The sequence below is a fragment of the Oncorhynchus mykiss genome, chromosome 2, assembly GCF_057628025.1.
Source record: "Oncorhynchus mykiss isolate SJ-2025 chromosome 2, ASM5762802v1, whole genome shotgun sequence".
NCBI lineage: Eukaryota > Metazoa > Chordata > Actinopteri > Salmoniformes > Salmonidae > Oncorhynchus > Oncorhynchus mykiss.
The window spans coordinates 57,905,360-57,925,230 of NC_143023.1; the positions used below are offsets into that span (position 1 = coordinate 57,905,360).

Below are 19,871 nucleotides of genomic sequence, written 5' to 3' on the forward strand. Positions count from 1 at the left end.
TCATCACGTTGACAGAAGACAACATGAGACCGAGCGGCATTTGTCTTTTATTCGATTATTATCCGCAGAGTTTAAAATATTAAATTGCTTTTAACTTAGTTAATTAAAATACATAAAAATTAAAGCCAGAACTGAACCACCCTGCAAAAAAAAATATATATATATATAAATAAACTATAAACCCAAATCCTCCTTGATACAGAGGCTATGTCTGACGGATTCAGCTTGCCACTCTCTGTACAGTGAAGTTGAAGCAGACTGTGCATTTGTCTATACATGTGTAAGGATGCCATTATTTTTCATGAACTAGTTTCATCTTTGATAATAATAAAAAATAAAAAGTACATTTGAAAGGGAAAATAAAAACCAAAAGGGGCTAGGGGGGGGGGGGTATCGTCAAGAGACTGTGGGGCTTGTTCCACAGAACAGCAAACAGACCAACCCCACACGTATCCTCTCTCCTCCCTTCTCTTTGGGCGTGCAGACATAACCAATGTCTTTGTCCTTCTCCTGTGCTGCTGCCGCTGTACCGTACCCACAGCAAACAGCTCTGTTCCCTGGGGAAGAGGTCTCCACTCTCCACCACCTTCCCCTGTACTCAAATAATGGGAACCCGTTTGTCTTGTTGTAACATGTCTGGTCAGATTAAATATCTAATATACAATCTTCTTCTCTATCTCCCTGCTTGTGTGGCAGTGCCACCCGGTCTATACTGCCCTCTATGGGTGGCCGCTGGGATGGAGCTGTTAAAGAGAGGTACATCACCTGACTAGAGTAATACCAGAATGACAACTGTAATTAATATTTAAGGGACTGAGAGAAGTTTTGTGGACAGAGAGAATGAGAAAAATAGAATACTTCTCTCTGGCAGCAGTGACTTGTGTTCTCTCAGGTCCTGAGTAGGGAAGCACTTGAATCATCCCAAGATTAACAACCCAAACAGTGATTGGCTAGTATTGCCCACCAGGCAGTTACATGGCAGCTCCCTATAGGCCAGCGTAGTGACCGTTCCCCTTCAATCCTCCCACCACTAGGGGGGAGCAACGAGCCAACGCGTTAATAGAGTCGCCTTTCCTCCACACAATAACAACACTGTACAAATAGTATGTTCAAGCAAAGCAGAGCCACCGTCCTGAACTATACTTTAGGCAGAGGACAGAGGGAGGAAAGGGCAAAACAGACACACTGTCCTCAAATGAGAAAAATAAAAAACTAAATATAATAAAAGTCAAATAAAACATTACACATAGTTTGTTCCTAGGTTAAATTGCAGAGCAGATGGGAGGGATTTGCCCCTGGGAGGAACATGCCGACGCCAATTCCTGTTGGCATGACAACACACACACCCCCCCTACCCCCCACCCCCCAAAAAACCCTCCCCCCCTGGATCCTTCCGGCTGGCTGGCGTCATAGCGAAATATAAGGGTAGTGGAAGGTCTCCAGGTCCTGCTGCTGAAGCCAGAGGCCTAGGAAGGGGACCAGGCATTCTGTTTCCACATCTCTCCTCTATCTTTATCATCTACCACCTCCTTCCCGGGGCTGCTTCTCGCGGCGACCCCTGCTCATCTCTCCGTCACATGGTTGTGTGAGGAGGGGGAAGGGGCCGAGGTGGGGGAGGAAGGGGCGGCAGGTGCTGGGGGCGCGGGAGCACAGAGGATTTCGGACAGGTCGTCCATGATACAGGTCTCCTTGGGGTCGACCAGGTTGAATTCCCTTATGAAAACAATGAAATGTGCGTACAGAGTGTTCAAGTGGCCCTGTAGATCCAGAGCGACTGTCTCCTTAAAGTGCGCCCAGAAGAGGTGAGCCAGGACGTGGAACAGATACCGGCAGATCTTCTTTACCAAAGACTCAAACGCGTTGGGGAACTCCTTGCCTGCACGGAGAGACAAGAGGAGAGGAGAGCAAGTTTAGAAATCATTTGGTGCTAGCATTACCATTCTGATGTAAAAAAAGAAGCTATTATCACAATGCCAAGACAGCTATGAAGTGCCAAAAATACAAACATTCAACACATTACTTAATTGAAGACAGTAGAGGGCAGCAGTGGCACAGTTCAAAGTCCAGCTTCAGTTTGATGTCAGAGAACCAGGGAGAGGCTGCAGTGCTGTAGACTGACCACCGCGCGGCGCTGCGGGCGTGGACCAGAGCTTAAACTCACCGTATTTCGTAGGAAAGATGTCGTCGTCTGTGACCAGCTTCTGCACCAGACTCATGACGAAGTCGACGTACTGAGGTGCAGTGCACTTTGTCTTCTTCCCCCTCTCGTCATACCAGTAGTATATTCTGGACACAAACAAGACAGTTGGTCATTTTTCTACTCCATTACCTCCATATAAATAATAATAATAGCCCTTTAGCAGCCACTTTTATCCACAGCGACTTACTGACATGCGTGCAAACATTCTCCGTATGGGTGGCCCCAGGAAATAAACACGTGTGCTTTGAAATGTACGAGATTGAGGCTATTATTACTTCGCCTAGTATGTTATCGCTGACAAGTCATCTGATCTTGAAAAGGAACAACTCGATAGGTTCAAATCACTACCACATATATATATATATCATACTGTGAATCATCTCGGGTAAAGAATGTGCACCAGGCGAGGCAGCTTCCTTACACTGCATGGTGTGCTTTTCCAGAAACTAAAAACGGCTGCATCAATTCACATCATCATGCTGAAAGATGAACACACAAACCCCTATGTGAAAGCCTACACATTCACAGCATTTCCTCATCTCCAAACAAGACCGTGGACAGTCAAAAAAAAATCATGTTTTTCATGAAATTGGATGATATTCGGATGAAACCAGATCAAAGTATGAAAAATGACTGTTGCTCCTACATTGATAAAGTTTGATCATATCGGTTCCCTCCCCTTGTTAAAAACTTGGATTCAGGAGGTGGAATTATTAAAGGGGATAGGGGTGTGACTGTTCGGGACCTTTCACCCAACGTGTTGAATGACTGAACTGTGTGGTGTGTGTGTGTGTGTGGACCTGCCAGACAGACCTCCAGTCCAGTGAGGAAGCAGCCAACCCCACCACCTTCTAACATAGACATGTTTGCATATTTCCATTCCAGTGGTCTTAACGAACCCCCCTGCCTGTTTCCTTTCCAGATCGGGACGAATTCCCTGCAGTCTCGGAATAACGTGACACTGACACCCCCCCCCGCCCCACGTCATGTGTTAGCAAGGTCAAATTGCAAGTCAGTGAAGTCACCAAACAAAAAGATAGCATGGACACACGCAACCTGGGTATACTGTACCGGCGCTGGAGCTAGCCGGCTACGCGAGCTAAATGGGGTCATATACTGCACAACACATCGGCATGACCAGGCGCCACAAAGAAGAGAACTCACAGGGAAGGGGGGAGGGGTGAAAAGTTCAACCAACTCTCCAAACGGGGACGGTTTTGTTAACAATAGCAGCATGGCGTGGTCTCGGCCTGGCGGGCTGTGGGGCAGACGTTACAGATCCTGAGGTATGTAGAGCGTTCAGATAACTGACCCTGCAGGAGGGCCCTACTGACCACAAGACAAGCACCAGGCCAGGCCCCACACTGAGGAGAGTACACCACTAAACACGCACCATATACACAGACAACCTTACAAAGACTGGCAAACATGCCAAAAAAGACAGACGTCATTAGCCCACAAGGCAAAAAAAACACCCACACACCAACACACCCATTCACCCACCCACATAAAATGGGCATAAGACTATCAAGTGGGCCTGTTCCCATAGCGCATGGAAAGTTTTTCTCCTAAAATAGCACATTTTACAGTGCCTGGGGTAGGGGGAATTGACTGTGACTTTGTGTTGTGGGGTGGGTGAGTGCCAGCCAGGGCAGGAAAAGGGCGGGTGCCGTTACTGTGGCACACCATTAGACTGACGGGCTGCACGTCTCCACAGCTGTTACAGCCTACTACAATCCTCCTTAGAAACACTGGGAGAATTCGGGTTTATGGGGTTTGCGTATTGGAATATTTAGGGCTGTCCCCTGAAAAAAAAAAAAAAAAGTATTGTTCTTTCGACCAATCAATCAGTCGACATTTTAAAACGTGTATTTTTCCATATACAGTGCATTCGAAAAGTATTCCGACCCCTTAACTTTTCCCACATTGTTACATTAAAGACTTATGAGAAAAAGAAATAATCAATTTTAGAATAAATCTACACACAATACCCTATAATGACAAAGCGAACACAGGTTGTTTGAATTTTTCCATAACTATTCAGACCCGTTGTTATGAGACTCAAAATTGAGCATCCTGTTTCCATTGATAACCTTGATGTTTCTACAACTTGATTGGAGTCCACCTGTGGTAAATTCAATTGATTGGACATGATTTAGAAAGGCACACACGTCTGTATAAGGTCCCATAGTTAACAGTGCATGTCAGAGCAAAAACCAAGCCATGAGGTCGAAGTAATTGTCCGTAGAGCTCCGGGACAGGATTGTGTCGAGGCACAGATCTGGGGAAGGGTACCAAAACATTTCTGCAGCATTCAAGGTCCCCAAGAACACAGTGGCCTCCATCACTCTTAAATTGAATAAGTTTGGAACCACCAATGGTCTTACTAGAGCTGGCTGCCAGGCAAAACTGAGCAATTGAGGGAAAAGGGCCTTGGTCAGGGAGGTGACCAAGAACCCGATGGTCACTGACAGAGCTCCAGTGTTCCTCTGTGGAGATGGGAGAACAGCATCATACTGGAGGGATGTTTTTCAGCGGCAGGGAGACTAGTCAGGATCGAGGGAAAGATGAACAGAGCAAAGTACAGAGAGATCCTTGATGAAAACCTGGTCCTGAGTGCTCTGGACCTCAGACTGGGGTGCGAAGGTTCACCTTCCAACAGGACAATGACCCCAAGCACACAGCCAAGACAACGCAGGAGTGGCTTTGGGACAAGTCTCTGAATGTCCTTCAGTGGCCCACTCTGAGCCCAGACTTGAACCCGATCAAAACGCCTGTGCAGCGACGCTCCCCATCCAACCTGTCAGAGCTTGAGAGAATCTGCAAAGAAGAATGGGAGAAGCTCCCCCAAATACAGGTGTTCCAATCTTGTAGCTTCATACCCATAAAGAGTCAAGGCTGTAATCGTTGCTAAAGACGACGCAACAAATGACTGAGTAAAGGGTCTGAATAGTTATGTAAGTTTGATATTTCAGTTTGCAAACATTTCTAAAAAACTTTTTTGCTTTGTCATTGTGGGGTATTGTGTGTAGATTGATGAGGGGGGAAAAAACTATTTCATGTGTTTTAGAATAAGGCTGTTATCGTAACAAAACGTGGAAGTGAAGGGGTCTGAATACTTTCCGAATGCATATGGACGATTTAACAGTTAGGATTATAGACCTAATTAAGTTTGTGTACACAAAAATAGACATAGAAACAAAAAAGTTATTATTTTTTGTGGGGGCTATTTCTCAGCCATCCTCACACACTGTTGCACCTACAACTACAACACTAATCTAGTGAGCACCATTGGGAGTTCTGCCAAAGCAAGACATTTGATTGGTTTGACGTGTTGCAAGGCATCACTGAATTACACCGGGTCTCCACCCCTATTTGGCTATTTTCTTCTGCCATGAACTTCCCCAGGATTCCCCTTTCTCGACGAGGCTACCTGACAACAAATCTGTCACAGGCCTGTCATTCCTCAACGGCTTCTCCATTGTTTGCTTTCTCTCTACCACTTTCATTTTTCACCGTGTGTATGTGTGTGTGCCCGCATGCGTGCAAACACACATTTGTAGTGTGGTTTAGCCTAAATGTGGGGGATCTGGTTTTTCCAGCCGTAAGTACACACAGGCGAGGAGGGCCTCTTTCCAAAGACAAGGGCTCCACACATGAAAACAGCACCCCGCCCTGACAGGGCCAACTCGTTGGGTGAATACTTAGTCAACCTCCTCCCCTCTCTTAGACAGGGATGAATAGGCCTCCATGTTATGACGGTCTTTGACTCCGACTACTGTAGGTGTAGACTCTGTCTTTGTATGGGGGGGATAGACAAACTGTAGCTGTAGATAGGTCTTTGTACAGAGTAAAGGCATTCCTTTATGAACAGCTATGGCTGAAGGTGATTTTTATTTTTTTTATTTAAGACTCTGTTTGGTGACTTCTGAGCTAAAGCCATCCGAGGATGGATGCATGGTATAGTGAGGACTCATGTCATGGCGCCCATGAAAAGTCCTACATATTCAACTGGATTTTCTGAGAGAGACCATAACTATTAGCTAGACAGGCCCCTCCAGTTTACTTGGCGGTGGAACACAAACAAAAATGGTCACATTTCCATCAGCTTCTCAGAACCATTCAATCTTGGACCTCCAATTAGGAACTCTGTGCTCTAAGAACAGAGACCTCACTACGCACCAGTCCAGCTAGGAACGCCAGGCACCTCAGAAAGGCTCATGCGATTTGAGAACGCTCACAGCGAAATCTACATTCTGACAGTCTCTCACTAGTATTAGATAGCTCCACAGCCCTCCACTTTATGGGAGAGACAGAGCGAGAGGGAGAGAGCGCAAGAGAGAAGGAAGACTACAAAATGGAAAGTCAGGGGTAACCGAGCGCAGCCCTGCGGTCAGAAAGCTCTGCTGCTATCAAGACATGGGTCTGTATAATGGGATGCGAGACATCTGATAAATAACCCAATGGTAGGCCAGAGCACTGATGAATAAACCAATGGTTGGGGGGGGGGGGGGGGTGACTTACGTGTTACAGGCGGTCATGGCTTGACAGGTGTCCCCTGTGCAGAACTCGGAGATGGTGCTGTACTGCAGGTTTATAAGATTGAAGAAGGTCGTAGCTGAAGGGAGAGAATAGGATTATTATCATGTATAATATCATTATCCCACTCCACAATGAGTCTTCTCCAGATCTAGCCTTGGTTAAGTAGCCGACACGCAACAAATTCATTCAAATAGAGCCCCCGCTATGTTCATCTGTACAGACAACATTTCCATCAGTACCGTACATGGTCAGCCCCAGGTATTAAGTAGACAGACACAGATCGACAGACACAGATCGACAGACACAGACCGACAGACACAGACCGACAGACACAGACCGACAGACACAGACCGACAGACACAGACCGACAGACACAGACCAGATTTTGGAGGTGCTGTTGGCTCCATTCATGACCAGCATTTTAGCCCCAAGGTCACTTCTTCGTACGTTTCTCATGCTTCTTCTTCGCCACGTTTGTTTGTTGCCAACCTTACGTAGCATAGAACGATACGGACAGGGGTCGAAAGACAAAAAAAAGGGAGGCTCTTTGCATCTCCCTCTGGGAGCACCTGACAGGTTGCTCAGTCTCCAAAACAAGCCCCGAGAGAAACAAAATAACCCCTGTGAAGTCCCCCACACGCAACGCCTGACGAAACAACCCACAACCGAGAACGCAGGGTGTTACAGGGCTTCCCAAACCCATAGAGACAATGCCTAAACTATCAATATAGTTTATTGTATAGTGGAGAAGGCAATGTATAGAACAGGCAGTGGATTGTCAAGTCTGGATGGAATATTCTGCCGTCTCAGCCTGCAGGGCATTACAGGGGTTCAGACACTTCCTGAGGAAACGTCTAAGATGGAGATGCCTGGATCCCCAGAGTTAACATTGTTCTTATCGAGCCATTGTATGTGGGCAATTTCACGGGAAGAGAGTGACATTTTCCATTTTAACGTGAAAAATCGGAGTATGTCAAACTAAAACCGATGATTGCAAAGTTAAACAAAACCTATAACTCTTTGTACAAGGACTATAGCGAAGGATTTCCACAGAACATTTGACAAAAACTACATTGACTCGAAGAACAGTTCAGATGCAAAGTTTGGTAACAGAATCGAGGCCCAAACAGCACAAACCGTCTCATACCATAACCTGTTCTGCACCGTTCTTCCAAGTAAATGTGTTCTTTTGTTGTAAAAGTTTCAGTGGAAATCGCTAAGTAGTCATTGTGCATATAGTTATATGGTTTGTTTAACTTTGCAAAATCATTGTTTTTTTTGTTTGACATACATTTTAAAGTACAAAATCGGTCTGTCACTGTTACCTTGGAATTGTCCATAACGTAAGAAGCTGCACCTGGAGATAAATGTCTTGAGGATTTAGCTGTGCCTTTACTGAACGTTCAAAGAGAAGACTCACTCTGGTACGGCAGAAATCCAGATGCCTGAATACTGGAGGAAACCTTCAAGTAAATCTGTCAAGTGTTTCGCTTCTCTGAAAACTATGGCGCCGTTTCTGGAAAGACGAGAGGGAGGCTCAACACGACCCCCCAAAATATGTTATCTCAGCGTGTACGCTGCTGACTCACTGTTGCTGGCGAGCCATTCGTTGAGGTCTATCTCCCTGGGCAGCATCACCAGCTCTTTCAGGTCGAAGTCGACCACCCGTACTTTCGTGAACTCCGCCTCCAGATACTGCTTCTTCTCTTCCGCTGGCGGCTTCTTCCCATTGGGCTTCGTCTTAGACTTCCTGTAGGGGACAGGAAGAGAAGGGGGGGGGGGGGGGACAGGTTAGAGCGAGGCACAGAGACAGTCACAGACGACAGAGAGGACATTTTAACTCAGTTTGACAAATTAAAAAAGGTAGATACCGTATCTAGCTAGTAGCCATTACATTACAGAGGGTTGTTTCGTACGCATTAAATTCACTTCAACGGAAAGTGGAACTGAGCCGTATCACCCTGGCCTGAGTGTGTTATGTGAATCGCCTTTAGCAGACAACCTTGTGTTTCACACTCGCACACAGGTCAGTGCCAGGGTCGCCGTGTCTCTCCCGCCGTGGGGTTTTGAGCCCGCTAAAAAGGACCGTGCACCCAGCATCTGTACAGAGAGAATTCTGTTCCTGTGCCTGACCCAGGGCATGACCCCTGGCCTCCCGTAAGGGCCAGTTACCACACAGCTAGCCCGCCCGCAGCGCCTTGTACTTCCAGCGCTACTTTTAGCACGAGTCTGTCATATCACACCATCACTACACTTCCAGGGCCGTAACTCTCCGCCTTCCCTCACCCAAACAGCTAGTCCACTTATCTAGGGGTTAAAGGTTGAATGAGTTAATAGGCTAGTGAGACTAGCCTATTTCAGACAAAAGCCTGGGGACACAGCAGACCTGGCTCGATTTACGCAACAACGATTACGGCACTATTTTCTTGGGGATTTCACAGAGCTTTAACCTCGACTGAGTTTCAGCGGCCCAATTTAGAAGGCGACCGGCGTTCTAACGGCTCAATTCCTCGCTCCCTCCTTTTTAATCATCTACCTCCCTACACATCTTCATTTCATTCCCTCCCTCACTCACTCTCCCTCTCTCTTCGGGCTGTCTTATTACAGTGTTTGGGTTTGTTTGAGGACAGGGGAGTTCCACTTTACTCCCTGAATTTATTGTGCCCCTGTTGACCCTCGTTTAAACTACCCCACCCCCTCCTTTCCCCAGCTCTCTCCACACCCTCTGTTTAAACACAATGTGCCCACCCTCCGTGTGCTCTTGGCTCTAGCCTTTCCTTCCCACTCCCAGATCCTCATTCCCGGACAACTGACACCAGTCCAGAATCAGGAGAGAGAGAAAAAAATACAAATTAGAGCGGCCATAAAACACTCCCGTCTTTTCAGCGGGAGCCGTGCAGAGGGAAGCCAACGCTCAAGACGACTGCTAGTTTGCTTTCCAAAGAGGGAGAAAACAGAGGCTGCCCACAGGCCTAATCACGTACTTTCAGAAAGAGAAAGAAAGACTGAGGGGAAAAAAGTGTGGACATTACTCCCTCACATATCCATGGAAATGACTAAAACAGATTTACAAAACATGACAGACCTCTGTGAGACCCGGGGCTTCTTGGACTGAGGAACACTGCTCAAAAAAACTTTAACTTTTTAGTCCCCCAAAGCATACCTCTAGCTTTTCCCTTCCACACACAGACATGCATTTAAAAAATTAATAATTTAAGACAGAGGAAAGTACCGTACAGACCATGTCTATAAACATTCACTGACAACTTCTCCTGTTTGAGGACATTTAAGACCACCCTCCACTGTCTGACTTGAGTGTCATGAGGACTAGACGGCTGTAGATCTGAAAGGTGAAAAGACACACGGACCTCAGCAGACCGGGCTGGTCTCTGGTCAGCGTTACTACTGGATCAGGATGGCGTGTCCAGCTGGTCATGCAACGAGAGGGAGGGGAGCTACAGCAAGCTGCAAGACTTCCAGAGAGGAGGGGAGCGATAGACAAAAAGGGGGATAGAAGATGGAGACTAAAGGTCTGACAGAGCCAACAGCTGTGAGATCCAGTCTGTCAGTCAGCCAGCCAGCCGACGGTTCCAGTTTTGACCTCAACATCACCCTGCATTACAGCCTAACCCCACTTCCTGTTATAGATCGATAGCGCCACGTCTACTCAAGAAAAGAGCTCACCTATCATTTAAAATGAGAATGCTTTTGAAACCAGAACTTCCAGGCCACTGCAAGGAACTTAAAAATCAGAGCTGAGGTGGTGTTTGGTTATTGAATTAAAAACAGGAATTAGGACCCCTGCACTGGCTCGCTCGGCATTCATCACAGATTTGTGTGTGTTCACATGTCTGTTGTTTTTCCTCGGAAAATCATCCTGACACTTCAAACCGCCATGCGTGCAACGACCTTGACAAAAACAGACACAGAAAACACACGGCACACTTGAAGAACCCATTACTGTGGGCTAGAATAGGTACCTAAACGCTATAATTTGAGTCACAGGCTTCAAAGCTCTCCTATAAGCAGTGTCTTCAGACCGCCGGCTGGTGAGCGTGACTACATAGTCTATGGCATGCATGGTTTCCTCCTAGTACCAGGCGGTGTCAACTTCCTGCCCAGAGACGTGCGTCTGGCCCTGGCCTCGGGTCTGGTCTAGCCTGGCCTGGTAAGGAGTAATACAATGCCTTTTATGGCAAAGACTCTGCCTGGGAGAACTTTACCACGAGCAGCCACGGCCTGTGTGAGAGTGTGTGTGTGTGTGTGTGTGTGTGTGTGTGTGTCAGGGGAGCGGTGCTGGCAAAAAGGAAGTTTTCTTTATCCTAAAATAAAGTAATGAATCCAGAAAATACCTCAGAGGCATGGTATGGAAAATGACGAAATTAGGGAGGAGACACAGGAAATGGCTCAGTTAAACTTTTTTAAGAACGAGCACAATGGTTTTCTGGGGGGCTTATGGAAGCCGTTGAAAACGTGCGTACTCTGATAATATCAGTAGATGAAGCCTTAATGGCTGGCGATAAGCTGTTTCACCTGACAAGCATGGATCACATACACCTGTCTCACTGCTCCTTATGGGGGGTGGGGGGTGGTAGTAGAGATAAGAAAAGAGAGCGGGGGAACGATTGAGAAGGTAAGATGGGAAGAGAGAGAGAGAGTTATTACAAATGTATAATAGTGGAGAAAGGAAACGAGGTGGGAAAGATGAGATAAGATAAGAGAACAGGTAGAGGGCACAGAAAGATGAAGAGAAAGGGCAGAGCCAGATGAAAGAGGTTGGAGAGGGGAGTGCAGGGCCTGAGGCGCTTGACCCTGACTGGACTGGTGAGAGGGGAGATAGGAGAGACCGGTCTACATTAAAATAAGTAAAGAAGGAAAAAGGGTAAGAGAAAGAATAAATTAGGGATAAAATATGTCAAATATGACCTTCTCTCGCCTCAGAGAAGTGGTCACACTGAACCCGAGAAGAGAACAGAGTGTGCGATCCATCTAGTGCTTGTAAGCACCACTCTTCAAGTGGAGAAAGTCCATATAGACTATCTACAATCCAAACGGTGTGTTCACAGAGGTTTTCAGAGTGCCAACCATGTCGGTGAAGTGAGCGCAGTTCCCCAATCCTCCTTATCGGGAGTCAACTCGTTTGGCCTAGAAGAAATCAGTTGTGTGACGACTGAACGCTGACTGTGCAGCGTTCAGGACTACAATAGGAGCCCGCTAAGGAGAGGCGGCCTTCGGCAGGTACAACACGAGACAGGCTTGTTACTGTTCCACCCCAAACAGTCTGCTTCCAATTAATAACCTCACGTTACACAAATATGCAGAGGAATTAGCCCGAAAGGCCTTCGACTAAAAGCGCTACCAAAAAAAGGCTGTATGCATTACGCTAACAGTGGTTTATTTTCTAAGCAATCTTTGAGTCGAACCACTTGGCGACTTTGTACGCATCTAACACTAGGCCTGTGCTTTTCATTTAATTATTTTACCTTTATTTGACTAGGCAGGTCAGTTCTAAACAAATTCTTATTTTCAATGACGGCCTAGGAACAGTGGGTTAAACTGCCTTGTTCAGAACGACAGATTTTTACCCTGTCAGTTCGGAGATTTGATGTTGCAACCTTTCGGTTACTAGTCCAACTCTCGAACCACTAGGCTACCTGCCACCCCCATGCTTAGTTATCACCTCAACGGGGGAAACGGGCTAATTCCACCTACACTGACGCACATACTGCTACTTTAAAAGGCTTGGAAGCTAAAACAGCTCTGGTTTTTAATAGCGCATTTACAGCATTATCGCTAACTGTAGCCATGTATTGACTTTCCCCCCTCAGCCAGAAGAGCCTGCCTGCCGAGCGCAACAACTCTTGCTTAAAATTGGCCCGGTGAACTGTGGAGGCATCTAATGATTTGCAGATGGAAGTGGTTAATGCAATCTGTGACAGGGAACATCTTTCAGCATCCATCCAACGCGGTTACCGTAAACAAGATGGCTTCTAGCACACACGCGAGCGCAGATCTAGGAACAGCTTACACTCCCCACAAGCTTAAACAGAAGGAATTAACACATGGACCCCACAATGATTTGGGGAGAAGAATGTGTACTAATAAAGTTGAGCCAGACAGCGTGAGCAGTCGTGTCCCCCCCCCCCCCGGTTTTCTCTGAAGGGTAGTTATGATGGATTTTCGAAGCACCGGCTGACCATGCTTCCTGTATCTCTGGTATGTTGGGGGGGGGGGGGGGAGCTTCACACCAGAGAAACATGCTTTTCTCACCACCTGGTTTTCATTCGATAATGTAATACCAGCTGAACAGCGGTGGGGGAAAACCACCCTACAGTATCTACAGTGAGGGTAGAGGAGGGGGGAGACAAGACGACAACAGATAAAGAACAGATGTCTGGATGATGTTCTTGTACTTTGTTGACCAACAAAAAATGTATCTGAAACCACAGTCCTAGAAACAAACCAAACAAGTCAGTCAGAGGCCAAAAAGAAAATCAATAGAAAGTCAACAGGTAGTTAGTAACAGATACGATTAAGCATCCCTGAAAGATTAATTTTGTTGAAATATAATTTGATCTGAGAAATTAAGCAAATTGATTGCACCCAAATGTTTAGTTATAGGATTCAGGTAATAGTCAACAAATATACTACCCAACATTCGATTTGGACCAAACCTCTTCCTACCAATGAATAAGACATCCTAAACATGGACCCCCCCAACACCAACCACCAGTATACAGAATCAGTTCTATGTTTGACAAGTAGAAAGAAGCTGAGGCTTGAAGTATCGCTTTTCCATACTGTGTAAAGTATTCCCTGTGAAGAATCTGGTGTCCAGAGTGGCCAGACGGAAGCCACGCCTCAGTAAAAGGCACATGACAGCCCGCTTGGAGTTTGCCAAAAGGCACCTAAAAGGACTCTGACCATGAGAAACCAGATTCCTCTGGTCTGATGAAACCAAGATTGAACTCTTTGGCCTGAATGCCAAGCGTCACATCTGAAGGAAACCAGGCACCGCTCAAGACCTGGCCAGGGTTTGAATACTTACGTAAATGTGAGGTTTATATTTTTTATAAATTTGCACACACAAAAAGGTTTTTGCTTTGTCTTTGTGGAGTATTGTGTTCAGATTGAAAAAAACCCCCAGATTTAATCTGATTTAGATTAAGGCTGTAACATAAAGTGTGGGAAAAGTCGGAATCCTTTCCAAACACACTGTATGGATAAATACACTTTTTACATTTCCACCAGTCGACTGGTCGAAAGAACTAACAGCTCTCGGTCGACTAAGATTTATTAATTTTTTCCCCGGGGACAGCCCTAGATCTATTTCAGGCGTCTAAATTGAGTATACTTCTCAAATGGTTATTTTCCCCTGAAAACCACAGACAGAGGAGCAGGCCCGAGCAAACCAAGCCACGGCTATAAAGAGAGAGGAGTAAGGGCAGGAATCTCCACACATTTCATACTCAGCTAGTCTAGGTAGAAATGTGCAACAATGGCAGTCTTCTCCGATTTTTTTCTTTCTCCGATTTCTTCTACTTTTAGAAGTCAAAGCCAAACTGCCCTGAGGCCTGTTTGATAGTCTTCTTTTGCCATGCAAATTCTGTTAAGTCTGTTTTTCGTAACCTAGTTGAATGTACGTTTTCATGCCATGTTTCCTACAATCACATAAATTTCCCTTCATGGCATACAGGATCAGTTGACAGAACCCAATGTGTTGGAGGCTGGGGGTTCCATCCAGCCCGTGACTGTGCGCTGCAATAGGGTTAAACCCCATTCAGAACCCCAATGCCCCGCTGAGCCCACAAAGAACCCCCGCTGAAACTATAATGTAAGGGCATCAACATCACAACAGACGTGTGTGAGGGGGAGAACAGCTTACAAGCTTCACGCCGTTGATCTAGGTCAGGGGTGTCAAAGTCAAATGGACGGAGGGCCAAATAAAAAAATCAGCTACAAGACGAGGGCCGGACTGTTCGAATGTTCATTGAAAAATGTTTAAATGACGCATATAGTCTAGTGAACCTAATTGAACCTACTGAAAACCTAACAAATATATTACAATATGATCAGATAAATAAAGCAATATTTTCTTATGGCTCTGTCAGTAATCTTTAATTTTCAACAGACACAAAAGACAAATTTCCTTTATATAAATATCCCCATAACATGAACATTAAATGAAAGAAACCGGTATTCAAGGCACCATCAGTAGACTATATTTTCTATTTTAGCAAAAGTGGGCTAAATTTACTTCAAAGAAAAAACAATAATAGCAATTTTCTATCATCCACTCAACTGAAATATTTTTAAAATATAATTGGATTGAAATACAAAAAAATAAAGTGCAAAAATCTATTAATCAAAAACAACACTTTGTTTAAGGAGAAGTAACATGCAGTGAAAACAAATATTAAATTTTAACTTTTAAACTTGAACTGAGTAAAAACTCTAAATATGTGATTGCACAGTAATGTTCACTTGTTTGAGGTTGAGGGTGATACTTGGTGGTGTCCCATCTTTTCCACAAGTTCATCAATGTTCGGGGTAAGGCTCTGAGCTGAAGAAATCCTCAGAATTGAGTGGAGGTGTTCAGCAGTAAGTCGACTTCTGTGTGATGTTTTGTTCAGGTTCATCAAAGAAAACAGTTGTTCACACAGGTATGTGCTGCCAAACATAGACAACGTTTGAGCAGCCTGGATGCGCAGCTGGGGCATTGTGCCGGGGAGGAAACGGGCGAACTCCGCAGCACCCACTGCCGCATATTTTGCCCTCAGTGCATCATTGCATTGGAGGTCAATCAACTCCATTTGGAGGTTTGGTGGTGAGCTTTCCACGTCAACAGCAAATGGGTTACCGAGCAGTTCCAACCTGCTTTTTTGTGCTTCAAAGTCAGCAAATCGGCGTCGAAAGTCAGCGGCAAGCATACCTATTTTATCAGCCAACTGTGTGCTCGGGAACGCACTGGTAGAGAGCTTCTCTTTCATGGTCTGGCAGCTGGGAAAGTGGCTCAAATTTTCTTTCCGCATCTGCGTCTCCCACAGAGTCAGTTTGGTTTTAAATGCCTTCACTGTACTGTACATATCAGAGATGACACGATCCCGACCCTGCAGCTGCAAGTTTATTGCATTCAGATGACTCGTAATGTCACACAGAAAAGCCATTTCACACAGAAACATTTCGTCTCGGAGTTGTGTTGTGTCTTTCCCTTTGCTGTCCAAGAACAGACAAATCTCCTCACGAAGCTCGAAACATCTTTGAAGCACCTTTCCCTGGCTTAGCCATCGCACCTCTGTGTGATAAGGCAAATCACCATGCTCCGTTTCTAACTCCGTCAGAAATGCCTTGAACTGGCGGTGATTCAAACCTTTGGCTCTGATAAAGTTAACTGTGCGCGTGATGATGCTCATTACATGCTCCATTTTCAAGGCTTTACCGCACAACGCTTCCTGGTGTATGATACAATGATAAGCTGTCAGCTCACCTGTCGCGTTTTCCTCTTGCATCTTTTCCCGTATCTTCGCCACCAGTCCGCTCCTGTGTCCACACATCGCAGGTGCTCCGTCGGTTGTCAAACCCACGAGTTTTTCCCAAGGCAGCTCCATCTCATTTACACATTTTGACACCTCTTCATACAAATCATGCCCCGTAGTTGTGCCATGCATAGGACGTAAAGCCAAAAACTCCTCTGTCACGCTTAGGTTGGAGTCCACTCCGCGGATGAAAATTGACAACTGGGCAATGTCAGAAATGTCGGTGCTCTCATCCACAGCCAAGGAATATGCAATAAAATCTTTTCCCTTTTTCACAAGCTGCTCTTTTAGATTGATGGACAACTGGTCTACTCTCTCGGCAATGGTGTTTCTGCTCAGACTCACATTTAAAAAGAGTTGCCTTTTTTCTGGGCAAACTTCGTCACAAACTTTAATCATGCAGTTTTTGATGAAATCCCCCTCCGTAAATGGCCGGGCTGATTTAGCGATCTCTTCTGCCAAAATAAAACTGGCCTTGACAGCAGCCTGGCCTTGTGATTTGGCTTTTTTGAACAGAGCCTGTCGAGATTTGAGGCCTCGTTTTAATTCCTCTGCCTTTTGTAGCCTTTGTTCCATGTCCATATTCTTGTTTTTGTCCGCGTGTTTCGTTTCATAATGTCGTCTCAGATTATACTCTTTCAGTACCGCCACACTTTCTCCACACAGAAGACACACAGGTTTTCCAGCTACCTTCGTGAACATATACTCCGACTCCCACCTTGTTTGAAACCCCCGGTTCTCAGTATCCACCTTCCGTTTTGCCATTTTTGATGGGTATCTGAAAGTTAATTTTACTGTGATGCTGACGACTGCTGTGCCAATAAATATTGAAATGAAGCAGCCTACTGCTCGGTGCGTCACCTTTGCATTGTGGGAAATGTAGTATTGGTGCGTGTAAAAGATCTGCGGGCTGCCGGCTTGCTGCGGGCCGGTTCTAATAATAAATCAAGATCATCCCAGGGGCCGTAAAAAACCTTCTTGCGGGCCGGATGTGGCCCGCGGGCCTTGACTCTGACATATGTGATCTAGGTGTTTGACTGCATGCGAGGAGTGGGATTTTTGGAGTAGCGGACACCTTTTGGAAACACGATCGCCTCGCTGGTCCCATTCACAAGGGAGCAATATCAATATGGTTGTTTTTTTTTGTCTTTGTTTTTGTGAAACCAAGGAAGAGTCACCTTCCCTTGCTTGTAGAAGCTAGCTGGCAGCCTGGCTAAAAACATAGCAAGCTAGCCTTGTTAGCTTCCCACATCTCTATGTGAAATAATCAAATGTATAATAAAATAATATGCCCTGGCAAATACTCTTATACTTGGGAGTTCAATATGCTGCTTGTGTATTCATTCCCATATGAGCTAAAAATAGAACGTTATGTTTTGGTCACTGAGAGAAAAAAAAAAGCACTTGGCTAGCTAGTTGGCTACAGTAGGTTCTACCATTTCACAAAAGCCTGTAATTACTAGTTATTACTTCTAAACAAAACACACTTTTGGGTGGATTCTTGTTGTTTGGTTTACTATTTGAAGCAGTGGTTGAGGTTATATGTGGTTATCCATGCAAAATAGGCTACTTCGATGAATAGCCTATAGATCAGATCAAAGAACCAAAACGACAACACTGCCCCCACTGCTGCGGAAGGAATAATCTTTCGGGTGGTAAAAAAAAAAAGCATATGCTGTGAAAAATGACATTGGAACAATGAGAACTATGCATTCATTGGCTGCGTTCACACAGGCAGACCAATTCTGATATTTTTCCCACTAATTGTTTTTTTGTTGTTGTCCAATCACAGATCTTTTTCAGAGCTGGGCAACAAAAAAAATTATAGCAAAAACAAGATCAGAATTGGACTGCCTGTCTAAACGCTGCCATATAGTCTCCCTTCTGTTATTCTTCCTCAAATGGTCACTGAACTGGAAAATCCACTTGACGGTGATAAAAGTTAATTTTTAAAAAGGCGGTACGTGTAGGCTAGATGCATCAACCGATTGCAATCACTGTGGCATTCTAGCTCCATTGAAAGGAGGGGCATGCAGATGAACTTACCTGTTAGGTTTGACAGATTGCCATCTGCTACTGTAATGTACAATACATTCCTGTGACTGCTGTACTGTACAATAATTCATTCTTACAGCACGGAATCCTAAAATGATGGGCATTCTTAAACAGATACTTCAGGATTTTGGCAATGAGGCTCTTATCTACTTCCCCAGGTTCAGATGAACCTGTGGACGCCATTTTTATGACTGCGTGCAGTTTGAAGGAAGTTGCCAACTAGTGCCAGCGCAATTAGCATTGCCGTGGGAAAATCCGTCTAACCTCCTTTGTAAATGGACACAGAAACATACAAATTGTATTTATGGGTTCATCAGACTCTGGGGAAGTAAATAAAAGGGCTTCATTGACAAAATCCTGAAGTATCCCAATACTGTACTATTATCTAAAGTTCCATAATTAGGACTGAACGTTTCCAAGCGTTTAGGTGGAGGTAAGAGAAGGGAAACTAACCAGCATGGTCGGTCTGTCAACTCTGTCCCATGAAGGATTAGCCTCAGTACTTCTCTAAGACTTCACAAGGAAAAGCCACACTGACAGGCCCCATGGTTAGGCCAACAAGTTTTAAACTGTGACTTAACAAGGTAGGCCCCGAATTGTAGCCTTTTGTGTTTAAAAGAGCGTTTCCTGGTTAAAAAAAAGAAAAATAATACAAGGTGTCTACTTCCAGCCATGCACATACAGACTGAGACAGTGTTGTCATGGGTTACTTCAATATATTTCCCCACAGTGCTAGAGTTCTTCATGGGATGATTTCTGAGAGTGGGTCTGTGATTGTTTTTGTTGTTGTATTTGTTTCGTGACCCACAAACACGTTTGATACTAACACTATTTGGATCAGACATGATTTAAGTCTAAGTCACATCTGTAGTATGCAATACTGAAACAGGTGGCCTAAAAATGCTTTAAAAAAAAAGTTGTGTTGTAATGTTTTATATAGAGAATGTAGGACCATCAACATATTTCTATCCAAAAACACCTCTAAGAAAGCAATGTTTTTGTTTGAATTGGTTCAAACGGAAGTTGGGGCTTTAATTATTTACAGTGGTTGAGACGACATAGCACATTGCTCTTGTTCAGTCTTGCTGGGTGGGGAGAGCTGTCGCTGAATGCTGGAAGCCAAACCAAATTCCACCGACTAGTGAATTGCTGTTAACCTGGAACCTGAGAGTCGAAAAGCCTGTAATTGCTGTTTAAGACACGCAGCAATTTCCTTTTTTAAATTGTGAGCTGTAAAGAACACTTCGACGAGAAAACAGTAGGCCTATGTTTAAACGAATGCAAGTTGCGCCTACTTTGCAGTGAGAAAGTTGACAGAGAATTTTTAAAGAAAATAATTGTTCAATATGTTCAGTGCCAGACCTTAGGAAACGATATGTTCCTGCATCCAATAACTGCTGCCACCGCGTCGAACCAAGAACTGATTTAGAGTCGAATGTTGAACGACATGAAAAGGACAGTACTTGGCTAACGTTACATACTTCTCACATGGTAGCGAGGTTGGTCGTCACACACACACACCATGGACACACTGTTGC

At 45.1% G+C, this 19,871-nt stretch overlaps 1 protein-coding gene and 1 long non-coding RNA gene across 6 annotated transcripts in view; one reads left to right on the forward strand and one right to left on the reverse strand.

Moving 5' to 3' along the window:
- Positions 1-34: 34 nt before the first annotated feature.
- The window catches only part of LOC110492538 (MOB kinase activator 2), an 88,816-nt gene continuing 68,979 nt past the window's right edge, over positions 35-19,871 (reverse strand). For all 5 annotated transcript variants that reach the window (XM_021566957.3, XM_021566953.3, XM_036951679.2 and 2 more), the window contains exons 2-5: positions 8,332-8,492; positions 6,725-6,818; positions 2,162-2,286; positions 35-1,876 (exon numbers count right to left, since the gene is read on the reverse strand). In XM_021566957.3, the coding sequence (XP_021422632.1) occupies positions 1,563-1,876; positions 2,162-2,286; positions 6,725-6,818; positions 8,332-8,492 (694 nt within the window). In that variant the 3' untranslated portion in view covers positions 35-1,562. The remainder of the gene's footprint in view (positions 1,877-2,161; positions 2,287-6,724; positions 6,819-8,331; positions 8,493-19,871) is intronic.
- LOC149985161 (uncharacterized) lies at positions 12,966-19,519 on the forward strand. The gene is made up of 2 exons (XR_016487390.1): positions 12,966-14,649; positions 17,308-19,519. It is a non-coding gene; the product is annotated as an uncharacterized LOC149985161 (long non-coding RNA).